The sequence below is a fragment of the Musa acuminata genome, chromosome BXJ3-3, assembly GCF_036884655.1.
Source record: "Musa acuminata AAA Group cultivar baxijiao chromosome BXJ3-3, Cavendish_Baxijiao_AAA, whole genome shotgun sequence".
NCBI classification, from domain to species: domain Eukaryota; kingdom Viridiplantae; phylum Streptophyta; class Magnoliopsida; order Zingiberales; family Musaceae; genus Musa; species Musa acuminata.
The window spans coordinates 35,582,680-35,602,714 of NC_088351.1; the positions used below are offsets into that span (position 1 = coordinate 35,582,680).

Consider the following 20,035-nt stretch of genomic DNA (forward strand, 5'->3'; position numbering starts at 1 on the left):
CTGTTTAGTATTTTAATTTTTAAATTTAAAAAATTTATATTAAAATTTTATGGAAGTGAGATATTTAACCGTAATGTTATTGATTTTATTAATGGAATATATGTCGTACGTTCATAAATTACATAAAAATGATGAAAAAAATAATTTTAATATTCAAATTACGTTTTCAATGGTGACGGACGACGACATCGTTGGGAGTTATGAGTGACTATTATCGATGAGGAAGAAGAGCGAAAACAAGATGTGAGGCAAAATGAGAGGATGAAGACAATGACGCAAATATCGATAATCTATATATACGTCGATGTCGCTCGATGACTGTGTTAACGCCAACGTAGATGCAAAACGATAACAAAACCACTTGATATTTGTATCGGCATCGACAATAATGCGAGGAAGGGTGATGTTGTTCTGCATTGTGTTGACGCTAATGCAGACGTAGAGCAACGAAAGGGTCACTCAGCATCTATATCGACATCAACGAAGATGCAAAGTAATGTTGCTCTACATTTGTGTTGATGCCGACAATAATGCGAGAAAGGGCAATGCTCGGCATACGCAAGGGGGAAGAAGGATGACTTGACATCCCCACATCCTTCTACATCGCTCATCCTTCTCTCCCCTTGTACATGCCAAGCGACGAAAGGGGGAAGAGGGATCAAGGAAGGAAAGAAGAAGGAGAACACCAACCTTCCTCGCATTGTTGTCGGTGCTGACATAATTGTCGAGCGATGCCAATACAGATGTAGAGCATCGGCATTTGCAACATCCTCTTCCTCTCTCTCGGCATTGCGCTCTCTCCTTCTCCTCCTCCTCCCTTACAAAAAGCCGTAAAAGTCCGTAGCGTTCTCGTATGTTGTTAATTAATCATCATTTTTTAAATCTAAAAATCGAAATACTAAATATGTTTAACTACAAGAGATAATCTATAATTAATCATCATTTTCTTATGTTGGTGTGAGGATTAAGAGCATGATTAATTACATATAGACCAACCAAGACTGTATCATATTCCTATGCATGTGGGAAACAAAAGAATCTACGAGCATGATTAGTAGCACCACATTTTTCATCTTTATTAAATTTTTTAAGCCAAATATTATTGTGGGCCAATAAAAGAAAAGATTCCATAAAATATTGTATTATTTTTCTCTACTTAAATTATTTATTTATTGATGCATGATTACATGCAATGTATGAGATGCGTCTCATCAGCTATAACTCGCACGGCCTAACATCGCAAGGGAACAGAGATCCCAGTTCTAATGTCGGCTGCTATTACAGGCCACATCATACTTGCTGTTACAGTAGTAAGTACTGCTCCATTGCCATCGCTATGCAGTTGAAGTGACAGAGTTCATCTCTCCTGTCTAATTTAACCATCATGTTGACATGCAGAACATTAAGCTCCAAGAAAAATTAGCAGTGGCATGAGAATTTACCTAACGAGAACAGCTAGCTAGGAATCAAGAAGCTGTTCTGACCTGTGATTCGGAGGGAGCAAACCTCGATGGATTGATTCATGGCAGGGAAAGGAGGATAACCAGAGTAGATCTTACAGAGAAATAAGAGACAAGCCATGGTCACATGCATCCATCCACTCGTGGAAGGACTGCCAGAAGAGAGACTTCTCCAACATTCTCTTGGCGTCCACCGCTGCCCGCTCCCAACCTTTCTTCACGAGTTCACCCTGCGATCTCTGGCTTTCTTCTTCTTCTTGCGCCCGCGTTCTACTGTGCGGTCACCCGTTAGCCTAAATCGAGATGGCTGGTGTGGTTCCTGACACTGTAGTCCATCTCGATCGACCAACCTCATCCATATCCCGAAGAACATCATACGAACAGTTGATTGACGCTTAATGTTGCCTCTTTGTGCCGCGATGTAGCGGCGGAAAGGAATCAGATATCTCCTCCTGCAGCATCTCAGTACTCCACCTCGTGGTACCGCCGCTGTTGCTTTGCCATTCGCAACAGGCAACGGAGACACAGAAAGTTGGCAGCGAAGAGGCCAAAGCACGCGTTTGTCTCCATCCTCGCGAGGCCTCGGCATCGTATGCGTCAGGCATTTTTTGTTCTCTTGGAGGAGCAAAGCAACAAAAATGGCTGTAGGATCACATGCACCCAATTGTAGCGCATTGCGATGGCAGAGGGTCTCCTCCTCTTTAATGAGCCCTTTGGGTGACCACTTCGACTGGTCCACTTGAGATTGCTGCTGCTCTCTGCTGATGATTACGTACCTCAGCAGCCATGGCTACATGCCTTCTGCTTCGCCCATCCGAGAGTTCGTCATATGATCTTTCTTCTTCGTTTCATCACATTAATGCTTCTAAATCAATCACTGGAGGGAGGCTCCATAAGCAAACTGCAGTGGCAGATGTCCTGAGTAACTCAAATCATAATGTTGATTCCCACATGAGAATTGAAGCTTCAAAATGCACTTGACATAACACACAGAATTGGCAACTAGAAATCACCACCTTCTTAAGAGTTGCCATGCCATGGAACTAACTGACTGCCCTATTTGTTTCTTGTTACCCAACACATATCTTTAGCCTAAATAATCTAACATCCTCTTCTTCTATGATATCTTTAGCTTCGAAAGCTTGCTTTCTCAACTCTAATCTGCATATGAGTTTCTTTAGGTTCGGTTGGCCTGAGAACGACATCAGAAACCGATTTCAACCACTGCTCATCATGATTTTCGTAAGGGTTTCGGAGAAAGGAACCCAAAGTTTCCTTTCACTTTTCCCTGTTTTCACTCTTTTCCTTGTGTCCCCCCTTCCTCCTTTTCTTCTTCTTTTTTTTTTCCCTTTCTTTTTGTCTTTCCATTTCAAAATAAGTTGTAATTTTGACTATCATAAATTTGAGCAGGTTTGATGGTTCATTAAGGATCCAAATCGGTTTTCTTTTTTTCAAGATATCTGTATAAGAAGACCTAAGCCAAAAGATCAACCAACCAACTATTGCTTCCTTCGCTTGTCTATCAAGAAATTTCTTTCATTTTCACCTTGATTTTTCTTTTCTTTTATTGTTGCTCGAAGCTGAAAGACGCTACATTTGTACCATACAGAGAGGTTATATGGATGTCAAAGATTGAGTAAATATTATGTTGGAGACATACTTGTACCATGCCATGATCTTATATTGCAAATGCAACGTTTCATGAAAGGAGAACATGCATCAGTTAATATTACGATAGATCAAGTGAACTTCAATCATGAATCAGCTATTTGTAAAAGCAAGACCACATACATAGATTTTTTTTTTTTTTTTCAGATCTGACTATCATTACAAAAATAATAAAAAGAGAATTATATATGTGCTGACATTGAGTTTGTGTTTCAATACTGGTATGGTAGGTATATACCAGTTTGATCCAATATTTATATCATTACTCAAAGTATCACATGTATGAGTAACCAGTAATTCGATGGAATTCACTATTACCACTGTAGGTTTTGTTCAAATACCTAATGGCATCAGGCCACAATAATTGCTACACGTTTAACAGGTACAACAAATCAAAACATAACATTTTCATTTACTTTCAGGAAGGGTCAAGTAAAACTTACAATCTGCATATGACACAGTTAGCTCACCCGCTCGTGGTAGTATCACAGCTTTACAATGTCATCCCTCTTCACCGTGAAGTCCCAGAGCTCGCCGTACTTCTCATTGAAGTCCCAGATGTCCATGGAGTTGTACTCAGCTATCAACTTGTCACGAGCCGCTCGATCCATGTTATATATCTGAGGCTCAAAATTATGAGGCTTATCCGGCTTCCCCATCTCAATGGCACAGAATATGACGACAAAGATAGCTGCTCCTATGTACAAATACTCACCCTGCCATGGACATTTCAATCAAGGAGTTACATTTCTATCAACTTGTTAGACCTCAGAAACTACTCGGCAAAAGTTCTCAAAAAAATGATCTGCTAAAATCATGTCTAACACAGAAGAAAACCATTAGCATAATAAGCTATTTGCAAAAAAAAAAAAAAAAGAAGAAGGAATTTTGCAGTTAATTGAGAGACTAATATATGGTCATGTCATAAGTATATGCTTGGATGTGTTCAGGAGATTTAACAGCAAAACACAGTTTTCAAACATATCGTGGAATAATGATCAAGATAAACACATTCGTTATCAATTCCAAACAACATTGTTTAGGAAGTGCTTCTGGAGCATATTCTAATTAAATTGAAATATGAGAATTGCTGCCAATATAAATACAAAATTTCACATTTCAAAAGGAGTCAATGAACAGCTGAAAGTGAAAATTTGGGAATCTAGAGAAAACATAGATGAAAATGTTTATTTCAGTCAGTTCTTCTTAATTATCTAACCCTGCTGAAACCTTCAAGAAATTCAAAACCAACATGAGTATACAGAATGTTTCATATAAACATGTGACTGTGTGAGAATCCCAGTTCACAAGAAAGAGAGATTCAAGTTTTATTGAGGAATAAAATGTGCTTTCACATCTCATGCTTCATTTGTGCTGCAGGACAAATTGAGTCTTAAACACGATTTCTCCGTAAGATATTCAGAAATGAGAATTTATCAATGGCATGTGTTAAGCAGCAGGAGACTACTTAACCGGTACATGGTAAGCCAAACCAGCTGTGACTGCAGGGAGAAACAACCAAGAAATAAGCCCTGCAAGGAATCGACATGACAAAACTCGGTGATTCAACAAGAGAGGCATACAAAATGTTGTTAAAATAAAGAAACAAGAGAACCAAACAATTTCGACCATCTCACCTTGGAAGCCAGTAGGTGGCTCTGCAGCTTGATACTCGGCCACTACGGCTTCCCAGAAGCCGCCTACAGAGAGGTTAGAAGCAAACAACTCAAAAAGATGAAGAACAAGAATCTCACACACCGTAAGAAGAAGGTGCAGCAACCATCTTTATATATATTGGATTCAGCAGAAATAAGAACAGATATAGAAAGCACACAGGCAACCTTGAACCAAAAGTATCTTATTGACTGTTTCTTCTCGACAATGTCACAAATTCCGTAATTCACTTATCAAACTCTGTGAACGCTATGCTTCTTTGGAAAGGAAAGAGTGGAATTGTTAGAGAAAGAACCTAAAATCAATAAATTTCCCCCCTCTTTTTTCCTTTACGCAATTGCATGAGAAAATGACTAATTAGGTCATTAGTATTTAGGAATAGAAGTTAGTGAGCTCTTAAAAGTAATTGGACGAGATCTTTATGTGAAAAACACAATCCACAATTCCAGTGAGCTGATCAAGAAACAACAGTATCCAAGTAAGAATGGTACCTTCATGTCCCTCGTGATACGTGTGGTGGCCATCGTACTCCCCATATATGAAGTCTTCCTGCACACCCCACCAATTTCATCACGGGAAGCACAAAGGTTGGATCTTTTTAGCTGCAGATGACAGGAATTAACTAAAAGAGATGGCGATGAAGAAAGAAGGAGCTCACCGCACTGACGCCGTTGGTTCGCCATCGATCGTGCGGGTCCTCTTCGAGGTCGGGCTCGATCTCCGTCAGCCCGGCCCTGGGCCGGGTGGAGCTACGGTCCCGCTGCGTCCCCATGCGGAGAAACCCAAGGCTGGGGGTTTCTGCGGGGGGAGCCCTAATCCCGAGTCTCCTGAATGGCTTCACGGCGACCGCCGTCGCCAGGGGCGGTAAGGAGGCCGCGGTGAGGGCAGCGGGAGGCGACGTGGCGACCATCCCCATCTTGTTTTGGTCTGCTTCCCGGCCCTCTTCGTTATCGTTTAGATCCCGTGCAAGCGTGGGAATCTCGCACATGATTCGATGGCTTTCTGGATCGCGTGGTCGATGTAAAAGTCAGAACCGTTGGATGCCGATCCGACGGCGAGATTAGAACGATCTACAACGAGTGTTCGTGTGTTGGGACTCAGATGGTTTGGACGATGGAAACGGAAACCCATCCGCTACCTTATCCACGCTGGGGATTGAACGGTATACGGACGCGTGTAAGTCACGTGACTATAAGAAACCAAGCACGTGGCTGGAATGTGAGATCCGGTTTCTCGATCGCCGAAACTGGTGAGCTTTATGCGGTTCGTATGCGGCCTTGGGGTTGACTTGTCACGAACGACGACTTCTTCCGGGAGCTCAGTTCAAGGGCGTCAGGTTCACGGAGGTTCCCATCAACCGCGGCGTCGAGTTGCATCTTCCTCGCCTTCGCCATGGAATACACGACTTCCAGCTCCCCCACGCCCACCGATGGCTGGTTCAACGTGGTCTGAGTCGCCGCAACCTCTCCCCCTCCGCGGTCTCCTCAATCAAGCAGAGCAACGCAACGAGAGGGTCGCACGTAGAACCTACACTAGTGTAATAGAAATCGAACAGAGCAACAAGGAAATGCATTAAAGAGACCTTGGAATGCCATGTGCTTCCACACGATCAATTCTTAAGCGTCATCAAAGAAACAGGTGACAAAGATAATGATGCTGCAATTCCATCAGTGGTAATGTACCTACCATAGTTACCATTTTCCGTTACAGACAAATTTGTGAACCAAGACATACACACAAACACGAAAGTTTCTCTCTCTTTTTTTCCCTTTTCTTTTGACAATGGGCCAATAAATTCCTGAACGAGCAGCCTTCAGATTGCCATGCAATGTCAGTGTCAATCTGTACTGAGTTTACCGCTCCCATCCATCTTATAAGATTATGCTACAATGACGGGCGTAGAAAGACCACAGCCACAGGGATAAAATGAATTCAACAGCCATCACCAAATAAAAAGAACTAAGAATAGATAACAAGCAGACCGCCCATACTTGCCTCCAGAACGCCATCTCTCCTCTCTATCTCTCTCTTTTCTCTTCCTTTTGCTCCTTTAAGAGAAAAGAAATGAGAACAGGTAAAAGAGGATACAGCACTGTATTGTTAGTTTAGTTACCATCTTCTGACTTCCCTTTGTCATCAGAAGAGTGATTCCACCAGCGACGGAGATGCCAGGGTAGCCACACACTCAAACTGTCAAAAAAGCGACGCAGATGTTTCAGCATTACAGAATAAAATAATTGCATATTATTAAAGACTAGCAAGAGATTCATGAAAGGAAGGAAAAAATTTAGGAAATTCCAAACCGCAAGTACCAGCTGATTTTTTATATTTCTGTTAAAGAACTATCAACAATCCAGTCATTGGTATGGACCCAGTTGTCTTATTGTATGATCTATCATTGCAGCAGGTTTATGAAGCTCGGGAAAACTTATTAGGGAAATACCTTTTGCTGCCTATACTTTTCACGTATGGCATTCAATGGACAACTTTTGCTGTTCTTCTGTAGCTCTTGCAATGCAAAGACGGTCGCCTTCAGATCCATAGCTGTGTACGAGGTGTAATACTCAAGGGTTGGATTCTGCATTTAAGATCAAACTGCATTTGTGAAACCATCCTATTATGACACATAAGTGTAACGAGGAGTGTAGATAGCACTCGCACCCATGGATGGTCTGACTGATCCAATGTCCATCTAGCAAGAAATACGGCAGATGCAGCAAGGACTGAAGGGAGAAACTTTATGAAGCTATACTCCACCAATGTCAACTCCGCCAAGTAGTTGGCCAAGTACCCCAAGGCTAAAGAAGGAACCTGCAGCTCCAACAAAATATGGATCATAAAGAGCCTTTTTTGCTAAAGTATGAAAGTAAAATGTGCTCTCGGATATATTTGGATCACGTCTGTTAACATTAAATACCTTATTTGAAGCATGAGCAGCACGCAAAAACCTCCTGCGTATGACCGCATGAGTTAGTTTACATGCCAAAATTAATGTACCAAGCATTTAATGACTCTGATTTGAAGAAATTGAAAATACTATCAATTGAACTTTCTAATACCTGAGAAATGTTTTTGCGGTAGGTACTGAAAGTTGAAAACCTAAAAAGCCAAGCACTTGACTCTCCATGTTGAGCACCTGTTAGAACCACCAATAATTATAGGGTTGACATCTCATGTCCTCAAAAAACTGAACTTCTGTTCACAGAATTGATGATGCAAAAAAATCTTCATACATAATAAAGTACCTCTGCCTTGGAGTATGTGTTATCAGTTATAAAACAGAATTCTTCTACACGTGGTGCACACATTTCTTCATACTTCCTGTGTAAAGGACAAGTTATCAGTGTGTCAGCTAACCGAGGACGCATACAGTTATTATTTCCAAAGTAATCATCCACTAAATATGCAGCTAGAGTAAGATGTTACTGAATCTCTATAAAAAGGATCACAGTTTTTTAACATCATGTGTCAACTCAACATTGAACCTCCTCCAACCAATGCCAAGTACATCAAAAAAATAGTTAGCCAGATCTAATTCATACAATTCATATCTGACCATCAAAGCGACAAAGGAAAAATGATGGAATGCAGAAAAAGAGGGTATTTGTCTCACATGGTCAGTTTATGGCCAATAACGAAGTTACCAATTAGTCAACATATAGAATTAACTACAAATGTTCTCTAGCCAATAATTGAAGTCTTGATCTGATGCCAATTGTGACACCTTCTCAAACCATTACAGAATCAATTTTATCAACTGGTATATCATATTGTACCATGCAGTATTATTAAAACAATAATACAAAGAACAAATGCCAACTAAAACTGAGCTGTATGTTCCAATATCAGTCCTTGATCGGACCAGTAAATGTCAGTTGATACATACCATTCTGATATATCATTGAAGCATTATTTGGCAATTTGTGTGTACACTTTAAATATCATAACATTCAAAGCCGCATATGCAATTTGATAATCCTGGACATTTAGAGGACAAGAACTTCTAATCATCAAAGATTCCAATACTAACAACAACAGCAACAGCATTGAACTCAACATCATCATCTAGTGTGACAGAAACACCAAGGGAAAAAGAATCTGACAAATAATAGAATCTTTGCAGATTAAGAAAAAATTAGATGAAGTTTTAAAAAAACACATTATTAATCCTTGACTCTGTAGAAAAGAAGACGATTAAGCTGCAAGTCTGAATATAAGCTTACGAAGCAATTAGCATGCATGTAATGCCAAGCAGCTGCAACCTTTGTCTTTCAATATAGTTTTGCGAGAGAAACTGGTCAATTATATATACTGTAAGATAGAGTGTATCTGGAACAAGTCTGTATTCCTCAGAAACCTGAAAAAGAAAATCGCAGCTGAATAAACTGTGCAAAATAAAGATAAAAAACACACAAGCATCAGGACTAGGTTAAAGATCACCAAGGTCAGTTAGGATCAAGTTTTGAGTAAAGATTAATACTCAAGATAATCTTGGAAACTGAGTAATCTACCAGCCATGCTAGCCTGTTATGCAATACCACATTACCGTGCATGTTTCTAGAATCTAATATCTGCAGAATATTCTGCCATATTAAAAAAAAAAACATTCAAGTTGGGCTTCCAGGAATCTTCCATTCAGGAGGCAGCAATCACATCCAAAAGAAATCTCTGAACATTGTGACCAATTTCTGACACCATCATAAGGTAGCAATAACTTTAAGCAAACCACACATCATAACACAGTTTGCCTGATGGTTCCCCCAAAATCGGTAAACCATAAAAACTATGTACCTTCATCAGCTTGATTTGTCAACTACAGACACAACGGTGATTTGTAGATACCAGCAGTCATTTTAAATGAACCATGTACTTCTAGAAAGATCATAAACTGAAAATGGAAGGATGAGAAACAAAATTTTACCCAGAAGAGTCATTTGATCTATAATTAAGCACTACTTTGTAAGAATGTTATTTCACAACACAAGAAGGAACAAACTGAAGCAGAATATCCACTGGCTTTGAGCTACATTTGCTAAATCTAAGATGAAAATGATGCCATCTCAGATGTTGAAATGCTCAAGTAACAAATGGAAGTAAATGACTTAAAGCAAATTATCTAATGAAAACTCAAACCATGATGAATGAGTCCATGAAATTCCTTTCAGATTCAAATATTCTTTTTAAGGCCAAGATACATAATAACTGACGAGTAGTTTTGCCATGTTGATAGTAGAGTTCAAAGGAAGATGATCAGAAGTTTGAGCTAGCAAACCTCCACAAGCCAATCTATTAGAATGCCCCGCATGCTCTCAGTGATATCCCGCTGCAATGCTTCCATAAAATTAGACACTGGTCTCCGAATGAGCTAAAAAATTAAAATTAAAATGTCAATAATCACAAGTTAAAAGTTCCACAAGACAATGCCTGAAAGGTAAAGCAAAAAACATTAATTGTTAACATCATAGATAAGGAATGGCGAAAGAATTTGTGTTTAGCTGCATTTTGCAACACTAATTCTGCATTTCTGCATTGAACATATAAAGCCCTATCACAGAACTAACTGGAGAGAGAATATTTCTGTTTAAGGCAAAAATACCAACAGATTGGAGCAACAAGCATATTAGGTAATACCTCTGCAGCACGAAGATTAGTATAGAATTCTGAGGCATAAGTGCAACACATTTGAGGATTTCCATGGTCTGTATCAATATCTATAAAGTCCAAGCCACTGCACCCCCCTGGATAATCATAAAGCTTAACAGTATTATTGACAAAACTTAGTCATGAAATAATCATAACTTCACAATAGTCAAATTGGAGAAAAGAAGAAAATGGCACGGAAGGTTATCAATGAATTCCCGAAATACTCCTAAGGATTAATAATAAGTTACTTTCTTATAATGTATATAAAAAGTAATGATTTAAGTACAAACACAAATGTCACCAACTGCCATTCCCAAATGTGATGTTCTGGGTGGCACGAATGGTGCAATCATATATTGAATTTATCATTCAGAGGGAAAAGGTACAAGGACTGGAAGCTAACCATTCTTTGCGTGATTTATGAGGTCATGATTCCCAACAGAGTTATGCCCTTCAATCAAAGTTGTGATATGTATGCTCTCCCCATCCCTGGTGATTTCCTTCTGCTGTAATGCCATCAAGGAGTCTTCCACTTTTTCTAACGGGTATGATTCTTTTGACACAAGTGTCACTGCATTCTGTGCTCCTTCAATTATTTCATTTTTCATGTCAGCATAAGTAGGCGTGTTTCCAACTATGGCTAACTCTTTGTGCTGTAATGCTACCAAGGAGTCTTCCATATTTCCAAATGGGGGAGATCCTTTTGACACCAGTGTCTCCACCTTTTGCACTCCTTCATTCATCTTATCTTCCACGTTTGCTAAAGTTGAGGCATTTCCAACTAGAGATAACTTAGACGTCTTAGAGTTGGAATACCTTCTGGTTTTTGAAGGACCTGATTTAGCCCTTTGGGCAGTGGTAGACTGGAGCATCAAAAACATTGTGATCAAGACTAATATTCAAAAACCTGACCAAATAAAAGGATAGCAAAGTTTGACCCAGAAAGAAAACAAGAACAAAACATACTAACTGACATTACGGAACTTGCAAACAGATAAAAAAACACAAAGAAATATTTTTCCTTTTGCTGCAATATATTTCTTTTTTCTTTCTTTAAAAGTGAAGCATGTCCTATATGAAAAAGATGACTAAAACTATTGAAGGAAGATTCAGTAGCCAATGAGAGACAACACTGAACCTTGACTTTCCCCGCTGGTACCCAATTTCTGGTGGAATTATGAGAGAACATATTTGTGACATCTGTAAGCACTGCACGCTTTTTCTTGCACTGTGAAGCTGCTGGATGGGAACCATGACTGTTCTCATCAAAAGCTGCTCTCTTTAAGTTGCTGCAGCGTGTCTGCTTCTTCTCTGCATTCGCAACTGATGGCATCAAGGGAGGAAGTTTTCCATTTGCACGGCAAGCAGCAGCCCGAGCTCGTGTAATTCTCCCACAAGGGGCTTCAAAACTCGTGCCCAAGGAACCTTCCTTCTTCATTGCCGTGCACACATCAAGAAGAAAAGAAAGCAGGATTCTCAAACAAAGTGCTCATGTAACCTAGAAATCCGGAAAAAAAGATGTAGTTACTCTCCAAGGTCAGTTATCTTATGCACATTAAAGACACAGAATATAGACGTAATGAATTATTATTTAAATAATATAAACTTTCTGATCATCAACAAAATGCCAAGTGCTAACTTGCTTGATTGATTTCATAAAACACAAAGCGCACTTGGCCAAGAAAAAAAATCAATAACAATGCATTTTCTGGTGGTTTACCCTAATTAATCTAAAATAAGTCCAGGAGACAGTTCCAGGTCATGCAAGAGAAAACAGCTATTCCACAAATTAAAGGCAAAATTGTAGATTTTCAGAGTTACAAATACTGATTTAATCACCAAATTACTCTTAAGCATTGGCAATCATTTGCAAGTTCAGAAACAAAGCATTTATTTTCATAGAGTACCAAGCCCCTTTTAAAAATTCATGATTCCCCATATATACTTTAGTACCTTACAATATGCTTTGTAATTGCAAGATAGTGATTTCCAATTCATAACGATTTGGGCTTCTGAGAATCTCACGATGAGATTATTGAGATGGATGTATAGAGAAATAATGCAAAACTTGACAAAGATTGCTTTGTTCTGGCAAGCAGTTGGAGGTGGTGCCAATTGAGGATGATATGTTTCATTCGTCCAGAAAACCAGGTAAAACAATGACGAAATTTTCATAGCTGACTATATAAGATGCGTCAGATATGTAAAATACTCGCTGCAGTTGGCCATTAAATAGCCAAGATTACCCTTTCGCACCACATCAGAAGCAAGTTAGATCAAGAACTTCTGAGTTAGAATAGGTGAAAGATTACTTTTGCATGAAATTTATCACAAGAAATGGTATACTTCCCTTGAAGATCAAGAGGGAAAGAATAAAATGGTCACACGATAGTGGCGACTCTCTCGGAAAATAAGATAATATACGAAGGTCTTGATCCGGGAGCACATGACAAAATCACTTTACAATTCTGTCCTACGATACATCAGATCCATGCATCCCAAGCCCAGCAAACCCTAGATCCGGCGCAAGAACACAACGAAGCACATCCGAAAGCACGATAAAAGGTGAAATCACGGCAAGAAGCGTATGAAAAACAAGAATAAGAACGAATCACATGGGATCCAAAGAACGAACCCTACGATGACCCCCACCCTCGCCGCCGCAGAGCCCACGGCAGTCGCGGCCGGCCGCAGAAGCTACAACGTCGCCCTCGCATCAAAGAAACGAGATCGAGGACAAGCCGAAGCAAGCAACCTCGAAATGCAGCGGTGCGACTCAGAGATGCCTTCCGACGCCCTCTCGCACTCTCGTTCTCTCGCTCTCGATTTAAGAGGCGGAGGGAGACGGAAAAGGAAAGGCGATCGAGAAACCCCTCAAATTTTGCCGCTCGAGTTGCATTTCAAATGCCATCCCGGTCGTGTCGGGTCGGATCTTGTAGTTCTTCAGCCCGTATGATAGATCTCGTTACGACCGTCAGATGCTGATCCAAGGGACAGCAAAGGCCTCATTCACTCGGGTCGGATTTAGATCTTGGATTTGAGGTGCGCCGTGACTCATCTGCAGTCTTTCGAGAACATGCCCATAATATATATATATATATAAACAATTGTTAATTATTAACTGAAGCATTAATTTGTGTTAATATTATTTCAAAAAATATGATACTAAAAGTATTAGAGATAATTTAGATATCTTCGTTTGATATGCTTATACGACTCAAACAAACAATATTAGCGAAAGTTACAGACAAATTTATGGATGCCAACTCATATCAAAATTCAATTCATTGTAAGTTTAGAAGGTTCCTTTTACAAATTGATACGTATTTTATGGATGAATGTTAGATTAGAAATCTAGCAAATCAAGCTTTGATTTGTAATCACGTGCATGAATTCTCCGTTACTATTTTTGTTCTCGATAATGTGAATAATGTGGGTGTACATAAATAAAAATGCACGATAAAAATGTGGTTATCGTGTCATCCAATTTAAGATCTAAAATGTCAATCATTATGTATGAATTGTCACCCCAAGAAACTAAAGATTCGATGTGTAGAAGTGTAATTATAATTGTCTTGTAAATAGATGCCATCCTTTTGATATATAAAAACACTCCCCGCCACCCTTATGGATCCAAATGGTCAGTCAGCTGACTTTTATTTGACTTTTAGTTTAACATTTTAAATGATTGTAATAGGACGATTTTGCTCCAAAAGATTCACATTTGGATTTTTCTTTCTCGAATAACGTCATTTTAATTCAAAAATTCTTAAAATTATTCCTAAAAATTGATTTTTTTTTATTTCTTGATGATAATGTTTTGATTAGTACAGTAGTTTTGATCTATCATTAATGTTTTGGATATTACAATAAAATTATTATAATACTCGTTTGAAAAATATTGTAAATGAGTTAAAAAAGAATCAAAACATACTAGAAACCATTCGATATATCCTACTCCAAATTTAATAGATATTTTTATAATAGTTTAATAATATTATTATCTAAATAAACATTTAAAATTAATTTATTATATATTTTATCATCATAATAAAAAATATTATAAAACATACTTAAAAATATTATAAATGACCCAAATAAACAAATAACCTCAACCAAACTAACTACAAATCTAAATATATGATATTGTGATTTGTGAGGACAAGATTTCCAAACTCCAAAAGAATTTAAATGTAAAAATATTGTCATTTAAAATAAGGGAAACGAACCACAATGAATATTCTCTCCAAGATTCCTAGCGAAAGGAGATTCTCTCGGACATCCATTTACTATCTGGTCGGACCTCACGTGGGCATCGGCGGTCACTGTCATTACAACGTCACCGATCGTTTTCGGTCTCATCTCTACCGTCCATTTTATTGCGATCAAGCGATGGCCACGTCTCGCCCCTTCCCCCGCCTCATCGGTGTGGTGGACCGCAGCTCACCCTTCCGCCAATCCGCGTCCCTCTTTCGTTGGCCAAACCGCGGGGCCGGCGCTGGGTCCCACACTTCGCGGCTGTGGCGGGTAATTTGGAAACCGAAAAAAGAATTCCGTACTTTCTTATGATTCGATTTGGGCCGTTGGATGGTGCGCCCATCCGTTTGATATTAGTACTGAAGTTTCTACATGTAATTTCTCGCTAGTGTTCTGAACACGTGGCTGGACGTCCTCCGTCCGATTTCGAGCCACTCCCATGCCGAAATAATCGACGCGCTAACCCATTGGATCGATTGGGTGCATCTGCGGGACCCGCAGGACTACCCTCACGTCCCACATGGTGGGTCCCGCGTCGTGTCCCTTACAAGGAGTCAAACTTGGCAGGCCGAGCCAGTAATTAAAATGAATATAAATATATTATTTATAAAAAAATATATATTATATTTAATTCGTAGGAAAAGCCAAAGCCCCAAGCTTCCGCTCTCCCTCTATATAATGGCCGGCGTGTACCTCGAGTAGCCACCGAGATCTCATCTCGCACGCCTTGCCATCGCTCTCGCTCTCTCTCTCCCTCGCCTCTCTGCTCTCGTCTCCGTTGAATCGTCGAGGTAAATCTCTGCCTTGTCGCGAGACTCGTCTGTCGGTGTTCTTGTTCTTGGTTATCTCTTTTGCCCGTCAGTTTCTCATCGTCTTCTGTATCGTTCTCGTGGAATGATGTCGAGTAAGGGCTTAATTCCTTTTTCCTCGGCAAATATGTTGAAGATTGCCGGATTTGTGGTAGGGCACTGTATGTTGGTCGAATTTTTACTGTTGTTGCCCACGTTTCCCCTGCCAAAATTCCTTCTTTTGCCTCGTTTTTGTATGATTGCTTCGTGAATCATGTTTGTCTTGTCCTCTTTGGAATTTTTAACTCTGTGCAGGGAAGGATGTATTTTGGATGGCATTAATTATTACTATTAGCTTTTTTCTCGTTCTTCTTTATTTTGTTATCTATGATTTGTATAATATTGGTACTCCTTCTGATTTATTCTTGTTGCATATGGATTGAACTGAGTAATCTATGAATGGCGTAGATTCGCACGCGTTGTTGGTAGTTGTGATGATTAGTGTCGGGCATTCAGGTACCAGAGGTCATTTGGTTACTCCAGCTTTTGATCTGTAACTCTTCTCCGAGGCATGAGTTAGTGGATTGCAGTCCGCATTCAGGCTTCAGTTTTGTACCTTATTTCTGAGGCGTAGGCAGTTTTATTTGTGATCCTTACATAACTTGTTGTTAGGTTAAGTCGCAACATGTCCCTTGTTTGTTTGTTTCTCATACACTATCTGTCACATGCTTTTTCTTAGCTTTTTGCCATGTTCCTGCTCAAATTCTCGTTTTGCGAATGGAAAAATTTTGTCTTTCAGGTTTTTTAGATTTAATATTTTTTATTCCTTGCTCATGACTTGCTACATTGATTTTCCACCATGGAAGTTGTTCTCCCTTCTTGTCTTGCTACTAGTGGTTTGATTCGGACTTAAATGTGCTTCATCTTTTTCCCACCTTTTTGGTTGGCTTTCTTGAATTACTTTTAGATACCTTGCTTTTGATATCTTATGGTCATTTTATATTTTCCATCAGAAAAAAACTAAACCTAAATATCTTGTAGAATGGGTAGCACCACTGGAAATGATGGGACCGACTACGGAGCGTACACTTTTGCAAACTTAGAGAGGGAACCATATTGGCCTTCTGAGAAGTTGCGGATTTCTATCACTGGAGCTGGAGGATTCATCGCATCTCACATTGCTAGGCGTCTGAAGAATGAAGGTCATTACATTATTGCCTCTGATTGGAAGAAGAATGAGCACATGACCGAGGATATGTTCTGTCATGAATTCCATCTTGTCGATCTGAGGGTCATGGATAATTGCTTGAAGGTCACTAGTGGGGCAAACCATGTATTTAACCTTGCTGCTGATATGGGTGGAATGGGTTTCATCCAGTCCAACCATTCAGTGATTTTTTACAATAACACTATGATCAGTTTCAACATGCTTGAAGCTGCAAGGATTAATGGTGTGAAAAGGTAAATAATGATTTTATTCCTTAGCACCTAATTTATAATGGGGTTTGTCCTATAGTATCAAAGGATGCTGACTTTAAAATTTCCATTTTTATGTTCTGTAAGACAATGCGATTAAAGTATTTAATCAGTTGACATGAGATTTAATTGTTATTTAGGCATGCCATGCTCTTGTAAGTCTTATGCTTTTATATGTAAAACCTGTGTCTCTAATATCCGACAAATGTAGGTGTGCTGTCAAATATCAACCAATATAATCAGGCATCCAAGAATATCTGTGTTTGGTTGTATAAAACAAGGCAAAACTGAAAATTATTGATTGACCTTTTCAGATGTGTTTGCTGACCATTTCATTTGGCATAGTATTATTATATGTGCACCTGAGGAAATTGTGATTTTCATATTTAGATTATTTAGTGGTTTTAATAAGGTAAATACATTCACTTGTCTTAGTTGGAACAATTAATAATAGATGTAGAGTTGAAAAACAACACCTAATTGATAAGAAAATATCTGATTATAATGAATCTTAGGTGTTCTGATTTTGTTTATATACCCTATGACCCTATTAGCCTTACCAAGCATGATCAACTTGATGGTCAGGCCTTTTTTGGCTGCTGGTCATATTATTTTGGCATCTTATAGGCAGCCTTGGGACCACCGAGTTGAGGGCCAGCCAATGCTTAATGGAGACTTTTACTCTCATGCTTCAGTAATTCTCTGTCTTGAACCAATAATTTTTGGAGCATGTCCTTGGTTTGATATATCAGTACAGCTTACCTGTCTGGATTCCCTTCTTTGATATAGTTGTACATATTTCATGTATAAATCTACACATATGTGGATGAAAATAAGGACGAACGTCATGTTTGGCTGAAGAGGTCTTTTGCATGTTTTAAAGCAAATTTATGGAATATAATAGGAAAGTTCCCATTGCTGGCTTGGTCCATCTATTTAAGTGCTTACCATTTACCATTTGTCATGTTAAATTACAGGCAGAATTGACTTTCTAAGTTCCCTGCTTTAATTTTTAGATTCCTGTGATGGTCATGAAATCATTTTATCTATCATTTATGATCTCTTGCAAAATATTCATAAACATGATTCCTCTAAAACAAAGATATTGGTCTCTCTTTTTTAAATCTATGCTTCTTTGGCTTGCCTGATAAGTAATGAACTTGGTGAACTTCTGTTCAAATTTGTGTCTTGTTCTAAGTTAACTAATACAAACAGAACTTTGATATGAACTCATGCAGGTTCTTTTATGCCTCAAGTGCTTGCATCTACCCTGAGTTCAAGCAGTTGGACACCAATGTGAGCCTGAAGGAGTCTGATGCTTGGCCTGCTGAGGTTCGTTGATCATAAAACGTCCATATTGTTGGTTGGTTTTGATTCTATTCTCTGACTGTTGAATAGAATATCATTTCTTGCATCCACTTCAACTCTAATGTGTAAGTGCAATCTGATAATTATTCTGGTCACTGCAGCCTCAAGATGCTTATGGCTTGGAAAAGCTTGCTACAGAGGAATTGTGCAAGCACTACAATAAGGACTTTGGCATTGAATGCCGGATCGGAAGGTTCCATAACATTTATGGTCCCTTTGGAACTTGGAAAGGTAAGTGATGAGTCATAGACTAATCCAAAATAAAATCTTGCTTTGAGGTTGCTTCAGCTGCTGATACTGTTCTGACTATCCTTCAGGTGGGAGGGAGAAAGCCCCTGCTGCCTTCTGCCGAAAGACAATAACATCTACTGATAAGTTTGAGATGTGGGGAGATGGTCTGCAAACTCGATCCTTCACCTTTATTGATGAATGCGTTGAAGGTGTTCTAAGGTAACAACAATGCCAAATGCCACATCTTTTTAATGCTAATATTGTACCACAGCCTGATGAAGTTATGAACCTCAGCAATTCTACTGGCTTCACCTGATGCAAGGACCATCTCTGAACAGCTGTTTTAGTTAACAATCAACCTAAGGACACCTAACAAATTGCCTCGAACTTATTTGCCTATGTTCAGATTGACAAAATCCGACTTCCGAGAGCCAGTGAACATTGGCAGTGATGAAATGGTGAGCATGAATGAGATGGCTGACATGGTACTCAGCTTTGAGAGCAAGAACCTTCCCATCCATCATATTCCTGGACCTGAGGGTGTCCGTGGTCGCAACTCTGACAACACTCTGATCAAAGAGAAACTTGGTTGGGCTCCATCTATGAAACTAAAGGTACATACACAACAATTTCTTTTTTTTTTTCTTCTTTTTATCCTGTATGTTTTAAGTTCTCATGTTTTTCTGATGTATGATTCTATTTTAATGATGTCGACAGGATGGCCTCCGAATCACATACTTTTGGATAAAGGAGCAAATCGAAAAAGAAAAAGCTCGGGGACAAGATGTGTCTGTTTATGGATCATCCAAAGTTGTAGGAACACAAGCACCAGTGCAGTTGGGTTCTCTCCGTGCAGCCGATGGAAAAGAATGAATCCAACATCCAGGATTTAGTACCGGTAGCTTTAAGACACCGGCATGGAAGAAAATACAGCAAAGTCGGAGAGTCGAAATCGGTAGATTTGCTTTGTGTTATTTCATATCGTAGCAAGTAAGGTGGTGTTTGTTCTGCCTTGTTTGTCGTTCCTCGGATTTGCCTTGTGTTAAGGTTAATATCATCATCGTCGTAGAGACATCGCGTTAGTCTTCGTGCCTATTCTGAATCTAAAACGACATAACAACAAATAGAAAAGGAAAGGCTATTGTTGGAAGTCATCTTTCTTTTGTGGATGCAATTTTGGTTGTTTGCAGCATTCTTGGAGGAGCTACTGACGCCAAACTGTATCTACAAGTGATCTCGATTGGATCCGAACTCTCTCCATGTGATGTGACGGATAACCTAAATCGTACTTAAACGATATTTGAAATGTTGGTTTTTTCTCCATAGATGATTAAAGGCATGCAAACTTGGAGAAACCCGACCAGTGTAGGCTCACACCCTAACTGGATCCGAAATGAGATAAGCTTTCGGATCGGTCATGGGCCTCGATAGACCCGCAACCGTCGAGTTGGATCTCTGCGTTTGGGCGGA

The 20,035-nt window shown here is 39.3% G+C and overlaps 3 protein-coding genes across 3 annotated transcripts; 1 reads left to right on the forward strand and 2 right to left on the reverse strand.

Moving 5' to 3' along the window:
- Positions 1-3,415: 3,415 nt before the first annotated feature.
- On the reverse strand, positions 3,416-5,772 carry LOC135634149 (photosynthetic NDH subunit of subcomplex B 5, chloroplastic-like). Its single transcript, XM_065144405.1, has 5 exons — positions 5,461-5,772; positions 5,294-5,351; positions 4,766-4,828; positions 4,602-4,660; positions 3,416-3,844 (listed from the first exon to the last, which is right to left on the reverse strand). The coding sequence occupies exons 1-5, from the start codon at positions 5,716-5,718 to the stop codon at positions 3,614-3,616; spliced, it is 669 nt and encodes a 222-aa protein (XP_065000477.1). The 5' UTR covers positions 5,719-5,772; the 3' UTR covers positions 3,416-3,613.
- A 667-nt stretch (positions 5,773-6,439) lies between these two features.
- LOC135634148 (cyclin-A2-1-like) lies at positions 6,440-13,322 on the reverse strand. The gene is made up of 12 exons (XM_065144404.1): positions 13,081-13,322; positions 11,584-11,943; positions 10,849-11,308; positions 10,434-10,540; positions 10,075-10,167; positions 9,026-9,159; positions 8,048-8,123; positions 7,862-7,938; positions 7,720-7,753; positions 7,464-7,613; positions 7,246-7,380; positions 6,440-6,992 (listed from the first exon to the last, which is right to left on the reverse strand). The coding sequence occupies exons 2-12, from the start codon at positions 11,881-11,883 to the stop codon at positions 6,939-6,941; spliced, it is 1,620 nt and encodes a 539-aa protein (XP_065000476.1). The 5' UTR covers positions 11,884-11,943; positions 13,081-13,322; the 3' UTR covers positions 6,440-6,938.
- Positions 13,323-15,350: 2,028 nt separating this feature from the next.
- LOC135634274 (GDP-mannose 3,5-epimerase 2-like) lies at positions 15,351-19,715 on the forward strand. Its single transcript, XM_065144633.1, has 7 exons — positions 15,351-15,493; positions 16,532-16,951; positions 18,205-18,298; positions 18,436-18,565; positions 18,652-18,784; positions 18,972-19,179; positions 19,283-19,715. Exons 2-7 carry the CDS (start codon positions 16,533-16,535, stop codon positions 19,436-19,438), a joined length of 1,140 nt encoding a protein of 379 aa, XP_065000705.1. The 5' UTR covers positions 15,351-15,493; position 16,532; the 3' UTR covers positions 19,439-19,715.
- Positions 19,716-20,035: the final 320 nt, after the last annotated feature.